This window comes from Podarcis tiliguerta (assembly GCF_965153285.1).
Source record: "Podarcis tiliguerta genome assembly, chromosome: 4".
NCBI lineage: Eukaryota > Metazoa > Chordata > Lepidosauria > Squamata > Lacertidae > Podarcis > Podarcis tiliguerta.
In genome coordinates this window covers 36,597,080-36,615,565 of record NC_139537.1, presented here as the reverse complement: position 1 = coordinate 36,615,565, position 18,486 = coordinate 36,597,080, and the positions used below count along the sequence as shown (strand labels likewise).

Genomic DNA, 18,486 nt, shown 5'->3' with positions numbered 1-18,486 from the left:
TTCTGCCCTGAATGGAAGCATTTGAAGTTCTTCTAAAATGTAAACTGAAGCACATTACTTGCAACAGGAATGCGGTCATTCGAGCAGCAATGCAAATGCGTTATCTGGAATCACTGCAAAAGAGATACTGTTTAAAAGATTATAATGCCCCTCATTAAAAACAAATCTTAATGTGTCAATTACTGCTTACCACTGTTCTTAACAACAAGATTGATTTCATAGCGGCTTGTTCCAGTTGGATATGTAGCAAAGTTGCATTCATACAAGCCAGACATTTCCAGATTCACGTTCTTCAGCTGAAGAATCCATTGACTACATTCTATGTTGCTGGCTGTAATATCAGTGTGGCCGCCCAGGCAATTGTGGACATCCTTTCTGAAACTTACAGAGTAGTTGTAAGCCTTTTCATGGTATCGTGTGCCATAGGTAGGGTGGTACACAGCTATCTTTCTTGGCCGACCATCCTGAATCTTTGTCCACTGCGTTTGTGTTACATAGATATCCTTTTCCTTTGGGATGCTACATGACAGAGTCACATTGCTGCCAGGCAAACCATAGACAGTTTTCCGGTCCTGAAGGATGATGTTAGACTGGGCTGCAAGAGAACACAAAGGCACACAGTGTCATTTTCACATGCTCTATATCCTCATGTTTATAATTCCTAGGCTCCCACTGCACACCTGGCAGTAGAATATGGGGAAACTGGCATGAGCGATGTGATGAAAATAGTGGCACAAAAACAATGGTTCTCAAAGGGTGTGGCGTGAGATTCAAGGGCAATCAATATTATATTTGGGAATGATTCATGTTATTACATAGCTGCATTATTTTATACCTCCTGGATATCCCACAAACATATTATAAATTAGCTGTGTTCTATGATATAAATCTAGCACTGCTAGGAGTTGTCTCTTTTTGTTCTCCATTGTATTTGTTATCAATAAAAAAATTGGAATGGCACAAGCAAATTTTTATTCTGAAATGGCCTAGAGAAGAAAGGTTAAAAGATTGGCCCCCACAGCCCTTTTCTACCTGTATTGCCCCTTCATGGCTTCAATGCTGGAAGAGTCTTTTTGCCTGCTATCACACCTCAGAATGCCAAGAGATCTGGGGACCCCTTCTTATGTGCACATAAGGTAAAGGTAAAGGGACCCCTGACCATTAGGTCCAGTCGTGACCGACTCTGGGGTTGCGGTGCTCATCTCGCTTTATTGGCCGAGGGAGCCGGCGTACAGCTTCCGGGTCATGTGGCCAGCATGACTAAGCCACTTCTGACGAACCAGAGCAGCGCATGGAAACGCCGTTTACCTTCCTGCCAGAGCGATACCTATTTATCTACTTGCACTTTGGTGTGCTTTCAAACTGCTAGGTTGGCAGGAGCAGGGACTGAGCAATGGGAGCTCACCCGGTCGCGGGGATTCGAACCGCCAACCTTCTGATCAGCAAGTCCTAGGCTCTGATGCCACCCGCGTCAATTGCACAAATCCATGGAGAACAAGGCTGCCAGTGGCCACTTGCCTCCACTGCTGGAGGCAGCATAAAACCATAGAATAGTAGAGTTGGAAGAACATGTCTCTGAATACTAGTTACTTGAAATCACAAGTGGGATGGAGCTCTGTTGCACTCATGTCCTGTTTACAGGCTTTCTTTAAGAATCTAGTTGACCACTGCATACCCCACAACCGTCCCATTTTAACCAGGACATCCCGGATCACAGCAACCAGGATTGGGGAGGAGGTGGCCTTGCAAAAGCTGCCTTGACTTTGGCCTTGCAGCGACAGTGAGCCGCCAAAGCTAAGGTGGTGGGGGGCAGGCCTGGACGGGTGGAGGTAGGGGGGAGGGTGCGGCAGCAGGCCAAGGTGTCCTGGGCATGCTTGCAAATGGTGGTGGGCCAAGGTAGCCTGGGCTGGTGAGGGACAGGGGGTTGAGGGAGTGTCCCCGATTTGGGACAGAAAGTGTTGGGAGCATATTCCCGTGTGATAAGAGAATGCTAGATTGCATGGATTTTTATGAGATGGTGCAGGAGTCAAGTGAAGAGCTTTATCTAGGACCTACAATCATGGTATCCTGGCCTTTAAACGCTGTGTGAGTACGCCTTAAGAGACTTTTTAGAATAAAGAGCAAGAGTATATATTTCTCTAACGAGGAACAAAGAACAGTATAAACAGCCCAGGGATCTCAACTCAGCATCTTGCATTCAGGAAGCTGCTTCACTTTTGAGAGAATTCTACACAGGAAATTCTTCCTGAGAATTATGCTTAAGAGCATGCATGAAGATCAAAGTGCAACATCAACAGGGAATTAGGAATAAATATTTTAATACTTAACTTTTATTAATAGTCCTTTTATCTCAGAACGTGCTGCAACTCTTGAGTATCTGTATCTTTCAAGTTGTCATGAGGGGTCTATTATCAGGCCAAAGTTGTTAAGCATGGGCTGACTCTAGTTTGACCGTCTGGTCTGCATTTAGGCTTATAATCCGATCCAGAGAGATTCAGCTGCTTGCCCTATCTGATAGGATCAAGTCTATCCATGAGACTTGCTGAACCAGCACAGGAGCACTTAGGGAGAACCAGTAGATAGAACTACGGTAGCACCACAGCCGTTTTGCTTATATTGGTTTTTGGCACATCCTACCATAGTGGTAGGGATAGGGGAGGAACTTGATTCCATTCACTTTTAAAGGCAAACCTGCACAATTTGCCATTTCTGAAGCCTTACACAAAGCAAAGCAGCCATTTTATTAAATTCACATATCTCTAAATTCAGCACTGTGGTTCTTCAGTCAATCAATGTGTAGCGTACTCTAGGCTGAAGTCCACATAAAATGCATTACAAAAACAACAAAAAAACCAACAACAACAACAAAAACCCATACAAAATGCAAAATGTTTCTCTCTGGTCGGGGACAGAGGGTGGCGCTTGGGGGGGAATTGTCATCGCGCCACTCCTTGGTGTGTGGAGTACCTCAGGGTGCAATACTCTCCCCAATGCTTTTCAACATCTTTATGCGCCCCCTCGCCCAGCTTGTCTAGAGTTTTGGGCTGGGTTGCCATCAGTATGCCGATGACACCCAACTCTATCTGTTGATGGATGGCCATCCTGACTCGGCCCCAGACACACTGACTAGATGTTTGGAAGCTGTGGCTGGATGGTTATGTGGGAGCTGGTTGAAGCTAAATCCTTTGAAGACAGAGGTCCTGTGGCTGGGACGGGACAATATGGGATTGGGGGGACAACTCCCATCTCTTGTGGGGGTGCAATTAGTGCCAGCACCGTCCGTTAAGAGTTTGGGTGTAATCTTCAACACCTCCCTTTCCATGGAGGCGCAGATTGCAGCTATAACAAAGGCAGCATTTTTCCATCTCCGCCAAGCTAAGCAGTTGGCGCCTTACCTCTCTCGCCCTGACCTAGCCACTGTGATCCATGCGACGGTCACCTCCAGACTGGATTATTGTAACTCGCTCTACGTGGGGCTGCCCTTGAGACTGACCCAGAAACTCCAGCGGGTGCAGAATGCTGCAGCAAGACTCCTTACGGGGTCTTCGCTGCGAGATCACATTCACCCGGTGCTATACCACTGGCTCCTGGTGGAGTACAGGATCAGGTTTAAGGTGCTGGTTTTAACCTTTAAAGCCCTATACAGCCTAGGACCCTCGTACCTACGGGACCGCCTCTCCTGGTATGCCCCACAGAGAAACGTACTTCAAATAAAAACACCCTGAAGGTCCCAGGCCTCAGAGAGGTTAGGCTGGCCTCAACTAGAGCCAGGGCTGTTTGGGCTGTGGCTCCGATCTGGTGGAACACTCTGTCACAAGAGACAAGGGCCCTGTGGGACTTGACATCTTTCCGCAGGGCCTGCAAGACAGAGCTGTTCCACCAGGCCTTTGGCCAGGGCACAGCCTGACTCCCTCCCTCGGCAATCTTCGTGGAGCTCTGGCCCAATGGTTGCCAGTGACTTGATTTGAATTAATTTTATAATGAATGATTTTAGAGTGTTGTTTGTGCTGTACTTTTGTACTGTTTTATTGTTGTTAGCCGCCCTGAGCCCGGCTTCGGCTGGGGAGGGCGGGATATAAATATAATTTTTTTTATTATTATTATTTATTATATTAGGGAGGAAAATTGCTTTAAAAAATGTATATTGTAGGCAAAACTGCATACAGCTTCTCCTGTCTGCAAACATGCCCCTAGGCTCCAAAAAGGTTGGCGACCCCTGTCCTACCAGGATATTCCAGCAGCAGACTTAAGGCACCAAGCTGAAGAGATGCAGAATAATAATAATAATAATAATAATAATAATAATAATAATAATAATATCATCTATATTTATACAGGTACCTATTGAGAAGATCCATTAAAAAGAAACTGTACTAAAAGGAATTATTGTGAAAATAAGAAATATTTGGGAGGGTGCACCAAATTTTGTTCTCACTCAGGACACCATATTGCCAAAGTCTGCCCATGGATATTCTCTTAAGCCCCACGTGAAGGAAAGGCTGCATAAGATCACTACAATTCGTGATCAAGGCTATACAACTAACACCCTTACTTCTGAAATGTTGCAACAGAGTGTGGAACCTGAGGCCCTCTAAATGTTGTTGGGCTTATATCACTGACCAGTGGCCATGATGGCTGTGGCTTATGGGAGCTAGAATCCAATATCATCTGCAAGATTCTTCCCATCTCCCATCTCCCTCTTTAGTGCAAAGTCCACATTGACAGAGGTTCCAAAAACCAGAGAAAATCAGACAACCTAGCACTTTCCTTCAGAAATGAAATTACAGCTTATTATTGAATTCTTATTAATAAATGGTAAGAATATTTTAACCGCATCGTTATTAGCAAACTCCCCTTGAAAATACAGTTATGGTAAGAAGCAAAATAATTGCTCTGCAATGTCAGCCTAATGCAGTATTTCATATCCAAAAGTGACTTTTCGGAAGTCCCCAAGAAATACGACCCTGGATATAAAGCTTGAAGGAGACGCCACCACATCGCCTTGGGTTCTCACCCTCAGCTCAGGCATGCAACAGATTTATCAACCTAACAGGAAGAGGTTTCTTTAAAGAAAATGAACTTACCATTGATCAAGTGTGTGAGGATGAACAAATAATGCACCTGAAATTGCCATCTCCTCTCCATCTCTACCTCACGTTGCTAAGAAAATTTATTTTTAAAGAAAGAGTAACAACACATTCAGATGTCTCTCAAAGAAGATAAAATGTTCTGTCCGTGGTTAGATATACAACAGAAGGACTTTTCTCCTATTTGCATGATGAGTTCTGCTTTTCATGCTTTCTTTCTCACATCTCTGAGAGGAAATAGATGCTTACAGGAAACCACTGTGTTTAGGGTTTTTCTATTTGAATAAACGTATGTTCATATGCAGTTTGCCAGGAAGAAGGAGGAGGAAGAGGAGGAGGAGGAGGAGGAGGAGGAGGAGAAAATGAAACAGTGCATGAGAAGAAAACTTGCCCCTATTTCCAAAATATTTTTGGTCACATTTAGGCGGAGTTTTCAGCGCTAAATAAAACAGTTTGACCTGACAATGGACAACATTATTATTATTATTATTATTATTATTATTATTATTATTATTGACTTAATTTGTATAGCACCCTTCACCCGAAGATCTCAGGGTGGTTCATAGCATTAAAATGCTAGATGAGAGCCAGTGTGGTGTAGTGGTTAAGAGCAGTAGACTCGTAATCTGGTGAACTGGGTTCACGTCTCTGCTCCTCCACATGCAGCTGCTGGGTGACCTTGGGCCAGCCACACTTCTCTGAAGTCTCTCAGCCTCACTCACCTCACAGAGTGTTTATTGTGGGGGAGGAAGGGAAAGGAGATTGTTAGCCGCTTTGAGACTCCTTAGGGTAGTGATAAAGCAGGATATCAAATCCAAACTCTTCTTCTTCTACTACTACTAGATAAAAACACAAAATACATATTACTAACAAGAACAAAACAAACCAATAACACCTTCCGGTTCCCTGGGAGAACATGAAGCCATTAGTGATATATGTGTATCTCATGTGGTGTTAGAGCAAATGCTTGTTCTTTCCCCTTTTATATTATAGCAGGAGTTGCCATCATAGTACCTGTGGGCACTATTGTGACTGCCAAAGGTCTAAATAAATAGCCGCTCAACAATCCACAATACACAAAGGTCCATTTGCACTTCCTATTCGGCCCATGTTTGCAGCAATTCAGCCTTTCCTACATTGAATACACACCCTTAAGTACACCCATATTTTACTGGATGCCAGGATCGCACACCCACCGCCCAATCTGTACTGAACAGGAGTGCTGTAAGTGGGACCAGAACCATTGTAACACAGTGCCCCCAGTTCCCATCCCACAGAGCCAGACCACAGGGTACCATGGTCAGTGACACCAAAAGCCATAAAGAGATCAAGAAGCAGGACCAAAGTCACATTCCCCTTGTCCCTCTCTTTGTAAATGTCATCCATCAGGGTGACCAAGGGTGATTCACCTGAACCTGGTGCCATTGATGAGAGATGCTCACCTAAAGCTCACATCCTTTGCTGGTGGGAAAAAGGTGTGTGTGTTCTGTGACTGCTGATGGCATTACTGTAGTATAGATGATATTTGAAAAACAAGAGGGTTGTGATAAAGATTATTAGCAAATGGCTTTTTCATAATTTGAAAGGAACCAAGGATGGGCCTCTGCACCATTATACGTTTTGCTTCAGCCAACCAACTCTGAAATGTGAATTCAACTGCAGAAGTAGATGGGTGGAAGCTCAGAAGGAAGACTGGGATGTTACTAATTTACTGTAAATTGGGGTGAGTGTTGGTGGGTCCACTGGCAGATCTCTGGATGGTTTGAAGTACGTAAATCAGTGAGGATTGCTTAGCAATGGCAACCATAAATGAATTCCCACCCTACCCCAAATTATTTGGCTGAAATGCCAGAGATGGGAGGTTCTTGGGACTTTTTCCTATGTAAGCTCAGTTAAGTTTCGGTACTCAAAATAAATTCTTGTGCTGAAAATTCTTCACCCTTAAATGATAACACCTTATATGTACAGTGGTACCTCGGGTTAAGTACTTACTTCATTCCAGAGGTGTGTTCTTAACCTGAAACAGTTCTTAACCTGAAGCACCATTTTAGCTAATGGGGCCTCCTGCTGCTTCTGTGTCACCGGAGCACGATTTCTGTTCTCATCCTGAAGCAAAGTACTTAACCCGAGGTACTATTTCTGGGTTAGCGGAGTCTATAACCTGAAGCGTATGTAACCTGAGGTACCACTGTACTTTATATACTCTGCTTGGCAGATCTTAGGGACCTAGGAGACAACAACACAGTAGACCCCACAAGCCTGAAGTCTACTTTCACCTGATTTATATAACTGCTTCAACTTTCACCCTTTTTTTGGAGGCACACTGTTCCATTTTCTGCTTTGTTGCCTTCTACCTCTCTCTCCCCTCACCTACTTCTCCTTTAACAGCAGGAGGAGAAAAAAGAGCAAGAGGTCAGCATATACAGCTATCTGTGTGACACAGTAGAAAAATTGCACAGTAGCAGTTTTATTGATCCCATAACTATTCATCACAATTGGAGACGACAGCGCAAGCACAGTATGATATATGCCATGTGCACAAGAGGGTCGCTCTGAACTCCACTGTAGTTCCTAGGTCATTAGGTCCTGTCCTCAGAGAGGTATGCTAACAACCATTATTCATCTGCACTGGCTTTCCTTGGACCCTGTTTGCTGGCCCTTGTCATAACACAGGGAACGGGCACGTCAGTGAAGATGAGACAAGAGGTTCCTGCTGGGTGGTGAGATTTAATTTATCCTGTTCAAGCTGATGTGGACAGGACCGCTAGTTATTTACACTTGGGATAAAATATAACAGTGGAAAAGAATGTGAGATCATGAGTTACGACTCCGATTCAAAACGTGCCTTGGCTTGCCAGTGGTATCCTTATGCCCAAAATGCCCCTTTGCAATATTCATGAATGTGCAGCAAAAGATAAACAGATAGCTTGCTTACACACACACACACACACACACACAACCTAACACTGCAGTCTCTTCAGGTCCTGCAGTCCAGGCAATAATACCTCAAAGAGCAATCTTGCAGAACTGATTGCTCAGCAGAAGACATTGTTTCTTTCAATGCAATGTATGGAATGATTCTGAAAAATCTCTCTCTGCTTGACTCTTGCAGACGCCAACTTCAGAATGATGGTGGAGTGGAGTTCTTCCTTTTGCCAATGGGTCATACGAGGCAACATAAACCAGGAAGCAAGGTTTGTCTGATACAAGGTATCCCCTCCTTTAATTTGCCAGTTTGATCGACTATGTACACAGCAGATTGGGCACTGACATTGCTCAGTGGGAAGAAGAGGGCCATTAGAGAGAGAAAAAGAAGCAAAGCTACTGAACAGATATGAGTATCTCGCTTATAAAAAAGCCAGGGCAGGGAGAGTTTGTTGCAGCACAAAGCTGCTGCAACTCTTCAATATCATGTAGGGAAACATCAGGAAGAGCTTCCTGACTGTAAGAGCTGTTCAACAGTGGAATGTTGTGGAATCTCCTTCCTTGGAGTTTTTAAAGCAGAGGTTGGAAGGCCATCTTGTCAGGAGTTCAGCCTACACTCGAGTAGGACCCTGGCAGAGATACATGCCCGACTGGCATGTTGCTTCATAAGCTTTCTTCAGCCCGAACATCACAGCGACCGATGCCAACCAACACCGGCACACTTAGGGATCCGCAGAGTTTGTGCATCATGCGTAACATACCTCAGCAACTCAGCTTTTTGGCTAATCTGCTTTATTTACATATAAACACACACGGAGCACTGCAACATGACCCCCTCTCTCTCTAGCAGCAAAGAGAAAAAGAACAAAGGACAATAGTCCCACTTCACAGAATACAGTAACACAAACATCCTGTCTTCGTTGCTTTCCACTCTGTGGAGTCAAAACATATACTGTCATGTGATAGACAACAATCCCATGACTGCAATCATGGAGCAGGAATTCTAACACATCTGTCATGGATGCTTTAGTTGAGATTCCTGCATTGCAGGGGCTTGGACTAGATTGGCCTGAGGGTCCCTTCCAACTCTACAATTCTGATTCTAAGAGCTCCATTTTAGGACTGAGTTTCGGAGGATATTTGAACAATGCCTTGTTCCCTTGCCTTATCCTCACACTGCTCCTGGCAGTCTGCACTGATACATTGGTGCAAAGACCCATGGCCTCTATTCTGTCTCTTGAATCTGTACTAGGCACACAGGTATTTCTGACACCACAGGTTTATTAAAAAGGGTTATAAACAGATCCATGGCAGGGAACTATGCAGAGGACCTGAAGCACAGTGCCGCTAATCCAAGAGGAAGAAGGCTGAAAGCTAGGCCACAGTGTGCAGCTAATTCTCTGTGTCTCAGATAGGGATGGAATTTGCAGGATAAAAAAAAGTGCAAACCCTGACAAAAATTCGTTAGACTTTTAGTACAGATTTATCCTGATATACACATTTTTGTTACATTATTTCCACTAGTATTATAATTCACAGTTTCCCCTCAGATACATACTTTTTGTGCTGGTCCCGGGGGTAAGGTACCTTGGGTGTAGCAAAGTCCACACGAAGAGGGGCAAGGTCCGAGGCAGAGTGCCGGGCGGTGAACAGGAACGCTGGAACAGGAGGCTGTGCAGGGAACAGGAACACCGGATGGTCGGGAACAGGAGGCCGAGCAGGGAACAGGAGTACCGGATAGTCAGGAACAGGAGGCCGAGCAGGGATCAAGAACGCAGGAGGGTCCGAAGCCAACAACGACGTTGCTCCCGCAACCTGGGGCCGGGCTGACTGGGCTTTTATCCTCTTCTAAGGCCAGGGGCGGTCCCGGCCCCCAGGAGCCCCGCCTCCTCTGGCCTTAAGGCGAGCACTCCTCCTGGGGGCAACCAGTTCCCTTCGCCTCTCTGCTCTAAACCTCTGCAGATCAGGAGAGGCCGAAGGGTTACTGGGCCCTGGAGGAGGCTCACCTGTGGCCACTGAGTCGTCAAGCCTCTCTGGGGCCAGAAGGGCTTCACCTGGGGCCAGCTCCTGATGCACTGCCACAGGTGCAGGCTCTTCAGCATCTAGGCCTGGCCCCAGTTCAGCCGGCCCTGGAGGCGGGGACTCCTGTGCAGGCCGGGATTCCTCTGTTTCATCCTCCGAATCGGAATCCCAGGCCATCACACCATCCCCCCTCCCAGGCCCCCCCCTCAACCGAGGGTCCGGACCCGGCTTGCCGGGGTACGTCGCATGGAACTCTCGGAGGCAGGCAGGTGCGTGGACGTTGGCCGCTGGTTCCCAGGAACGGTCCTCCGGTCCGTACCCCTTCCAGTCAATGAGATACTGCAGCTTCCCCCTGCGGTATCGGGAGTCCAGGATGCGTTCCACCTCGTACTCAGGCTCTCCCCGAACCAACACTGGCTGCGGTCGGGGACGGTTCGGGTGGAACTCGTCGGGTGGGGCCACCGGACTCAAAAGGGACCTGTGGAAGACCGGGTGAACCTTCAGGGTTGCGGGTAACCGGAGACGAAATGCCACAGGAGAGACTTGGTCTACGATAGGGAACGGGCCGGTGAAGCGGGCGTCCAACTTCCGCGAAGGTCGAGAGGGGTGGAGGTGGCGAGTGGAGAGCCAAACCAGGTCACCGACGCGAAGTTCCGGCCCCACCTGGCGGTGGCGGTCGGCCTGGGCCTTGTACGCTTCCTTGGCCTGGTGCAGTTGCTCCACCAAAAGCTGTTGCTGGGACTGGAGCTCTTGAAGCCACTCCGTCACCGCCGGGACTGCGGATGTCGGCAGCACCTCTGGAAACAGCCGTGGATGATAACCATAACTGGCCTGGAACGGGGTCTGCTGGGTGGACGCATTCACCGCGTTATTGTAGGCGAACTCCGCCAATGCCAGGTGGTCGACCCAGTCATCCTGCTGGTAGCTGCAGTAACACCGGAGGTACTGCTCCAGCACCGCGTTCGCCCGTTCCGTCTGGCCATCGGTCTGTGGGTGGTAGGCTGACGAGAGGCAGACCTCCGTCCCGAGGGTCCGGTGTAGTGCTTGCCAGAACCGGGATGTGAACTGAACGCCCCGGTCGGACACCACGCGCTCAGGTAGGCCATGCAGGCGGAAGACATGCTGAAGGTACAGCTGAGCAGTTTCCTTGGCTGTGGGTACAGATGGACAGGGAGCGCAGTGCACCATCTTGGTGAAATGGTCGGAGAAAACCAGAAGGCAGGTACAGCCACGAGACGAGGGTAAGTCCACTACAAAGTCCAACGAAACCGTGTGCCAAGGGTGCGGTGGAACTGGCAATGGCTGAAGTAGGCCGGGGGGTCGCCCGGTAGGTCCCTTGGCGCGCCGGCAGACATCACAACCAGCAACGTAGCGAGCCACGTCAGCCTTCAGGCGGGGCCACCAAAACTCTCGACTGACCAGATGGGCGGTCCGATACCGTCCAAAGTGCCCCGCTGCTGGGGCATCATGGGCCATCCGGAGAACCTCCAGCCGTAGTGGCCCTGGCGGGATGTACAAACGACCGTGGTGCAGCAGAAGGCCCTGATGCAGGACCAGCCCCGGATACTGTGGGCTGGACCCTTCAGCCAGCTCCCGGAGTCGTTCCTGGGCCCAAGCGTCGACCCGCTGCTGTTCCCGCACCCGAACCTGCAGTGGCTGCGCCTCCTGGGTGGCCAGGAATGCAGCCGGAGGTAGGATCGTGGTGGGTTCTGCTTGCTGTACCGTGTCTGCGTTGTCGTCAGGTTTCCGGGACAGGGCATCCGCCTTCTGATTCTGAGAGCTAGGGATGTAGCGGATCCGGAACTGGAACCGGGAAAAGAACAACGCCCACCGGATCTGTCTTTGGTTCAGCTTGCGGGTGGTCTGGAGGTACTCCAGGTTCCGGTGGTCGGTTCTCACCTCCACCGGATGTCGTGCCCCCTCAAGATGGTGGCGCCAGACCTCAAAGGCTACCTTGATGGCCAGTAGTTCCCGCTCCCACACAGTATAGTTACGCTCCGCTGGTAGGAGCTGGCGGGAATAGAAGGCACAGGGTAAGAGTGGCGCTTCAGGACCAATCTGTTGAGACAAGACGGCACCGAGAGCCGTACTGGAAGCGTCGGTCTCCACCACAAAGGGTCGAGAGGGGTCAGGATGTTGTAAGATTGGTGCCCTCTGGAAACAGGCCTTCAACCCCTGAAACGCCTCCTCTGCCTCCTTGTCCCAGGAAAACGGCGTCTTTGGGCGCAGTAGCCGGGTCAACGGGGTGGTGCGATGAGCATAATCAGCGATGAAGGTCCGGTAGTAATTGGCGAACCCCAGGAAACGCTGTAGGTCCTTGCGGTTCCGGGGTGCCGCCCATTCTTGAACCGCTGTCACCTTCCCCGGGTCCATTTGCACCCCATCTGGAGAGAGCCGGTGACCAAGGAAGTCCACAGTCCGCTGATGGAACTCGCACTTGCTGAGCTTTGCGTACAAACGGTGCTCACGCAAGCGCTGCAGCACGGTCCGGACATGTCCCTCATGGCGAGCCGGGTCACGGGAGTAAATCAGTATGTCATCCAAATACACCACCACGTACTTGTCTAACAGGTCCTGAAACACGTGGTTGATGTAGCGTTGAAACACAGCAGGCGCGTTGCACAAACCGAAAGGCATAACCAAATATTCGAACTGCCCGTACCGGGTCCCAAACGCTGTCTTCCACTCATCCCCGGCTCGGATCCGAATCAAGTTGTAGGCCCCCCGGAGGTCCAGCTTGGTGAACACCTGTGCCCCTTGCACCCGCTCCAGCAGCTCCGAGATAAGGGGCAAGGGGTACCGGTCTGGGACGGTAATTTTGTTCAGGGCTCGGTAATCATGGCAAGGGCGGAGTTCCCCACATTTCTTCTTAACAAAAAGCACCGGCGCCGCGGTGGGCGAGGTGGAAGGCCTAATGAACCCACGCTCCAGGTTCTTGCGCAAGAAGTCCTGCAAAGCCTCGCGCTCTGGCTCTGTTAGGGAATATAAGCGACTCACTGGTAAAGGCGCTCCGGGTTGGAGGTCTATGCCGCAGTCAAAAGGCCGATGCGGCGGCAGCTGGTCTGCCCCCCGTTCCTCGAACACGTCCTGGTAGTCCTGGTACACGGCTGGGAGCGTGGGTGCTGCCTCCTCTGAGGGCGCGGCCGCCAGCGTTCCGGATTGAGCATGGGAACATGGGTCTGGGAAGTGCACGGTCCGTTTGACCCAGTCAATCTGAACGTTGTGGGCCTCCAGCCAGTCCATCCCGAGCACCAGGGGGAAGCGGGGCATAGAGGCAATGTCCAAAGTTCGCAACTCCCGGTGCTGCTGGAGACACAGGACCAGAGGCTGGGTCTCCTGAGTAACGGCACCTGAACGCAGAAGTCGTCCGTCAATCGCTTCCACCTGGACCGGTACTGGCTTGTTCCGAAGTGGCACCTGATGATGGGCGGCAAAAGCAGCGTCCATATAGGAGCGGGTTGCCCCTGAATCTACCAAAGCATGGGTGAGGATCCAGGGCCCACCTGGAGGGTATAAACGTACCGAAACCATAAGATGTTGCAAGTCCATTGGTGCGGGCCCATTCTGTACGGTTTGGGACCCCCGGTAGCTAGGGCCATCAGCTACTGGGGTTGGCGGTTTCCCTGCGGCTGGCGTTTCTCAGGGCAGGACCGAGCGAAGTGTCCACTTCCGCCACAGTAAAGACAGAGATTTCCATCCCGACGCCGCGCCTTCTCTGCGGGGGAAAGGCGTGGCCGCACTGCCCCGAGCTGCATAGGCTCCTCCGTTAAATCAGTTGTGACCGTGGGGCTGCCGGAAAAAGCTGGTGCCGTGAACTGGAAGTGTCGGCGACCCCGGGCCTGACGACGATCCTCCAACCGGTCGCCTATTTGTAGACTCCGTTGAATGAGAGTGTCCAGCGTGGTGGGGCGTTCCATTGTGGCCAACTGGTCCAGTACCTCGTCCGAAAGCCCTTCGAGATACTGGTCCCGCAGTGCCGAGTCATTCCAGGTCAAGTCCTGTGCCAACAGCCGGAACTCCGTGGTATATGTGGCCACCGTGGACTTGCCCTGTTTCAAATGCCGAATCGCCCGGTTGGCTTGACTCTCTTTCTGGGGGTTGCCGAACGCGGCCTCCAAACGATTGCAAAACCCCGTATAGTCTGCCAGCAAGGGGGAGTCTTGCCTGAGTAGCGGCAACGCCCACTTGGCCGCCTGGTCCTTTAACAAGCTAATCAAAAAGTGCACCTTGGTACGGTCGTCAGGAAAGTTCCGGGCTCGCCCCTGAATATACAGTTTGGCCTGGGCCAGGAACATGGGAAAGCTGGCCGGGGCTCCATCAAATTTCTCAGGCAAAGCCACTGGGTACTTGCCCGGAGCCGGGGCGTCGGCCCCAGAAGCCGGCAGGGCTTCCAAGCGTTGCTGAAGTGCCTCAACCGCGTCACTGAGCTGCTGCACGGTGTGAGACAAGGCCTGGTTCTCCTGGGCCAAAGCCACCAGTGCAGCCGCCTGTTCAGCCATGGCCTCTGGCTCTTCCCGAACGCACCCCGACGAAGGGGGAGTGCGGGAGGTGGCGGGAGCAAACTGTGCTGGTCCCGGGGGTAAGGTACCTTGGGTGTAGCAAAGTCCACACGAAGAGGGGCAAGGTCCGAGGCAGAGTGCCGGGCGGTGAACAGGAACGCTGGAACAGGAGGCTGTGCAGGGAACAGGAACACCGGATGGTCGGGAACAGGAGGCCGAGCAGGGAACAGGAGTACCGGATAGTCAGGAACAGGAGGCCGAGCAGGGATCAAGAACGCAGGAGGGTCCGAAGCCAACAACGACGTTGCTCCCGCAACCTGGGGCCGGGCTGACTGGGCTTTTATCCTCTTCTAAGGCCAGGGGCGGTCCCGGCCCCCAGGAGCCCCGCCTCCTCTGGCCTTAAGGCGAGCACTCCTCCTGGGGGCAACCAGTTCCCTTCGCCTCTCTGCTCTAAACCTCTGCAGATCAGGAGAGGCCGAAGGGTTACTGGGCCCTGGAGGAGGCTCACCTGTGGCCACTGAGTCGTCAAGCCTCTCTGGGGCCAGAAGGGCTTCACCTGGGGCCAGCTCCTGATGCACTGCCACAGGTGCAGGCTCTTCAGCATCTAGGCCTGGCCCCAGTTCAGCCGGCCCTGGAGGCGGGGACTCCTGTGCAGGCCGGGATTCCTCTGTTTCATCCTCCGAATCGGAATCCCAGGCCATCACACTTTTCTTTGGTGAACCACACCGCAGAATGAAGAGAAGTGCAAGTTTTGAGGGAATTCTGGGTTTCAGTTCACACATTGTTCCAGGAAGCACGGGTTAGGTTGGCATTACAACACAAACCAAACTAAACATCTTCCGCATCCTTAGACTGAATATAGCACAGCCAGTGCCACGTGAGAATCCTTGATGGAAGACAATGTGCAAGATTTTCTGTTTTGATATGCAGACCTTCCTGGGAAACGTGTAGAGCCCGCAGCTCCAGAAGACACGATAGTTAGAAGGGAGAGTCATGAAAGAGCTCGGTGGAACTGTGGCCACAACTTCACAAAGCTGGAATGCTAACGTAAAACGAGACAAATTCTGTGTTCTGTGTAGACAGTGTGTAGTGTTCTGCTTCAAAGTCATCAGTTTAGGAGGCACTTTGATGCTCTGCTTTAGAAAAGACAGAAGTCATTAGCCGTATCCCAAGGACATATGCTTTCATGTGAACATGATTCAATATCTACGTTTCAAATCGCCAGCTATCCATGCTGGAAGACTTTCGTTGCTGGTAAAACTGAATTACTGTGTCGCGAAATGATGCAAAACCGAATTACTGCGTCGCCAAATGAGGCATGTCTGAAAAGTGTGTCACCAACATGAAAAGTTTGGAAAGCTCTGTTTTAAGTTCTTGGCAGTTCACCCGGATCCCACTTTCGGAATTCACTGCTTTTTGCTACCGTTCCCCAGAGTAGCAGTATTGAAGAACCGTCGGTAGGTGGCGCCGCAATCTCATTTGCGAGCCTCGACGTGCAGCGAAGGGAAATCAAATCCCCGGGCGCGCGTTAACTTTGCTCACATTTGGAGGATGGCGACGGGGCTCCCCCAATTATCTCCTCTTGGTGCTTTCACTTCCGGAGAGGGCAATCCTGAAGGTTTTGGGGTTTTTTTCCTAAATCGCTTTCGCAACCCAAGGCCCACCAGTCCCTTCCATTATCCCTCCCGCTCAGAAAAACAACATCAATTGCCTGGCAATTCTTCGACGGTTGCAGCCGCGCCGCCTCCGAGAGAGCAGCGCAGGCATCCCCTCCCCCCCCCCCCCCCGCAAGCAAAAGAAATCCTGAACTCTGGGGACACTTTCAATTATTCACAAAGCGAGCCTTTTTTTCAGAGGACTTGGCGCGAGAGCTGTTCGTGCTAGAGGCGAGAAATGATTCCCTTGCAGCCCGGTGTCCTCTAAACATCGCTTAAGGAAACGCAGCTCCCCACCGGCCGGGGGGAGGGGGGGGAGGACACTTTGAAGCAGGAATGTCATTAAATGATAAACTAACTTTGCAAAAAAAAACAAAAAAGGACTTGTGTTCAAATACCACATAGTCTTACTTTGGCCTATTTTCTGTTCCGCAACTTTAGACAGCTATGTTAGTTAGCAGGGGGAGGGGGTAACTTTCAGTCTTCTTCTTTTTAAAGGATATATCATCTCTTCCCATTTATTACATTTAAAACCCATCTTTCCTCCAAGGCAATACCCATGGCTCTCTGCCCTCTGTTACATGTTCATAACAACCCTGTGAGTTAGGATACCCTAGTGGTTCCTATTCCCCCCCCCCCCCAGTCAACGCTCACTGGGTTCCATAATTCAGGTAGGTAGCCGTGTTGGTCTTAAGCAGTCGAAATAAATTAGTAAATTAAAAAATTGTCCAGTAGCACCTTAGAGACCAACTAAGTTTGTTTTGGGTATAAGCTTTTGTGTGCATGCTCCTAGTGCCCCCTATCCTATAAAAAGCACTATTCAGAACTGAGGTTTGCACAACCCACTGAGGAAGATAACACAACGGAATTCAAAACAGTCACAATTAATTGTACATTTATTCGAAATCCATGCACTCCCCAATCTGTTCTGGGGTGGTTGGGGGACCCCAGAACAATTTAAGGGGTTCTGCAAGAGAAAAGGGAGAAAGTTCTATTGTGCAAGCATGAATCCTTCTGCTGACAAGACATTTAGGACCACGTTGGATGCAAATCTTAGACTGCTCTAAGGCTATTCAAAGGCTCCCACAACACTACCAACAGGACAGAATCCTCCGCTGTACTGGCAGGCAGAGGCTAGCTTAGAAGGGGCAGAGCAAGCCACATGACACACAGCCCTGTCCTCAAACAACTCACCGTCACTCCCTTTCCCTTAGGATCTGCTGCCTGAGGTAGCTGCCTCACTCAGCCCAATGGTAGGACTGAGCTGATTGCCCCTTATTCTGAGGCACCTTTTGAGGTGTGACACACTTGATGGATCGCACCAGATGTCAGCTCAAAAATAAAATATTGAGCACATTCCTGCTTCCTACACAGATTCTCCCATTGAATACTTCTCAGGTTCGTCTATCACACAGGTTACAAAAAGAGTTTTATCGATAGAGTCCAGCTGTATAATTTTATTGTGGCCCTCAGATCTGTGAGGTCTCAGTTCAGATTCTGGTTCAGCCTGGGATACAACTGGTGGCGTTTCTCAGTCGGTATTTCTCAGCCTCACCTGTTCACCCGTCATACGGTAATAGTAGCAGTTTGCCTCAGAGAGTGAAGACAAACAAGAATAAGAGGGTGTCTCGCCCTCATATTAAATAGCCTTTAAGCATGCCTCACACTATTTGTGCATGCAAACAGTCCAGAAGTATCTGGATGTTGCTTACCCCTGCAGAATAAATATTTCATGGAGGAGCCGTTCAGAAGTCAATAATGTCTTAATTTCTTTCTTTCGTTCTTTTCGTGTGGAAACTGCATTTCATGCTGCATCTTAAAAAGCCAACAGTGAGGATTAAGAGTCAATTCTCCAAATCCCCAGAAATTAGAAACATAAGAGACTTTGAATCAAAGCAGAGACAAAAATAAATACATAAAACGAACATCCTTCCTTCCTCCCCAATCAGGGCTTATCACTGTCGTTTTTTCATCCGAGCTGCCACAAAGCAGAGAAGAACAATAGGCAGAATCTGTTTTTCCTGCAGGAAGGAAACAAACCCCCACTTCATTCGCCAAGATTAGGTTTTTTTTTATAAATAAAAAAACTCCCAAAAGTTGCATGACTCATAGTCGTAAGCAGTTTGAACTAAATAAAGATTAAAACGAAAACCAACCAACACATGTATTTATAAAGTTTGAAGATGCATGGAGGGTATTCTGAATATTCTGAGCTACTGTGCAGACCAAGTAATGCATAGCAAAGGACCCCTGGAGGGTTAAGTCCAGTCAAAGGGGACTATGGGGTGTGGTGCTCAT

The 18,486-nt window shown here is 49.6% G+C and overlaps 1 protein-coding gene and 1 long non-coding RNA gene across 4 annotated transcripts in view; one reads left to right on the top strand and one right to left on the bottom strand.

Annotated features, from left to right (window-relative positions):
- Window positions 1–5,326, bottom strand: part of CD96 (CD96 molecule) — a 29,503-nt gene extending 24,177 nt beyond the window's left edge. For 2 of the 3 annotated variants that reach the window (XM_083438414.1, XM_083438415.1), the window contains exons 1-2: window positions 5,085–5,304; window positions 191–595 (exon numbers count right to left, since the gene is read on the bottom strand). In XM_083438414.1, the coding sequence (XP_083294540.1) occupies window positions 191–595; window positions 5,085–5,145 (466 nt within the window). In that variant the 5' untranslated portion in view covers window positions 5,146–5,304. Of the gene's footprint in view, window positions 1–190; window positions 596–5,084 lie in introns of all 3 variants that reach the window. The other variant, XR_014510576.1, reaches the window with a different exon arrangement.
- The window catches only part of LOC310676528, a 719,806-nt gene that overhangs the window by 187,651 nt on the left and 513,669 nt on the right, over window positions 1–18,486 (top strand). The window lies entirely within an intron of this gene.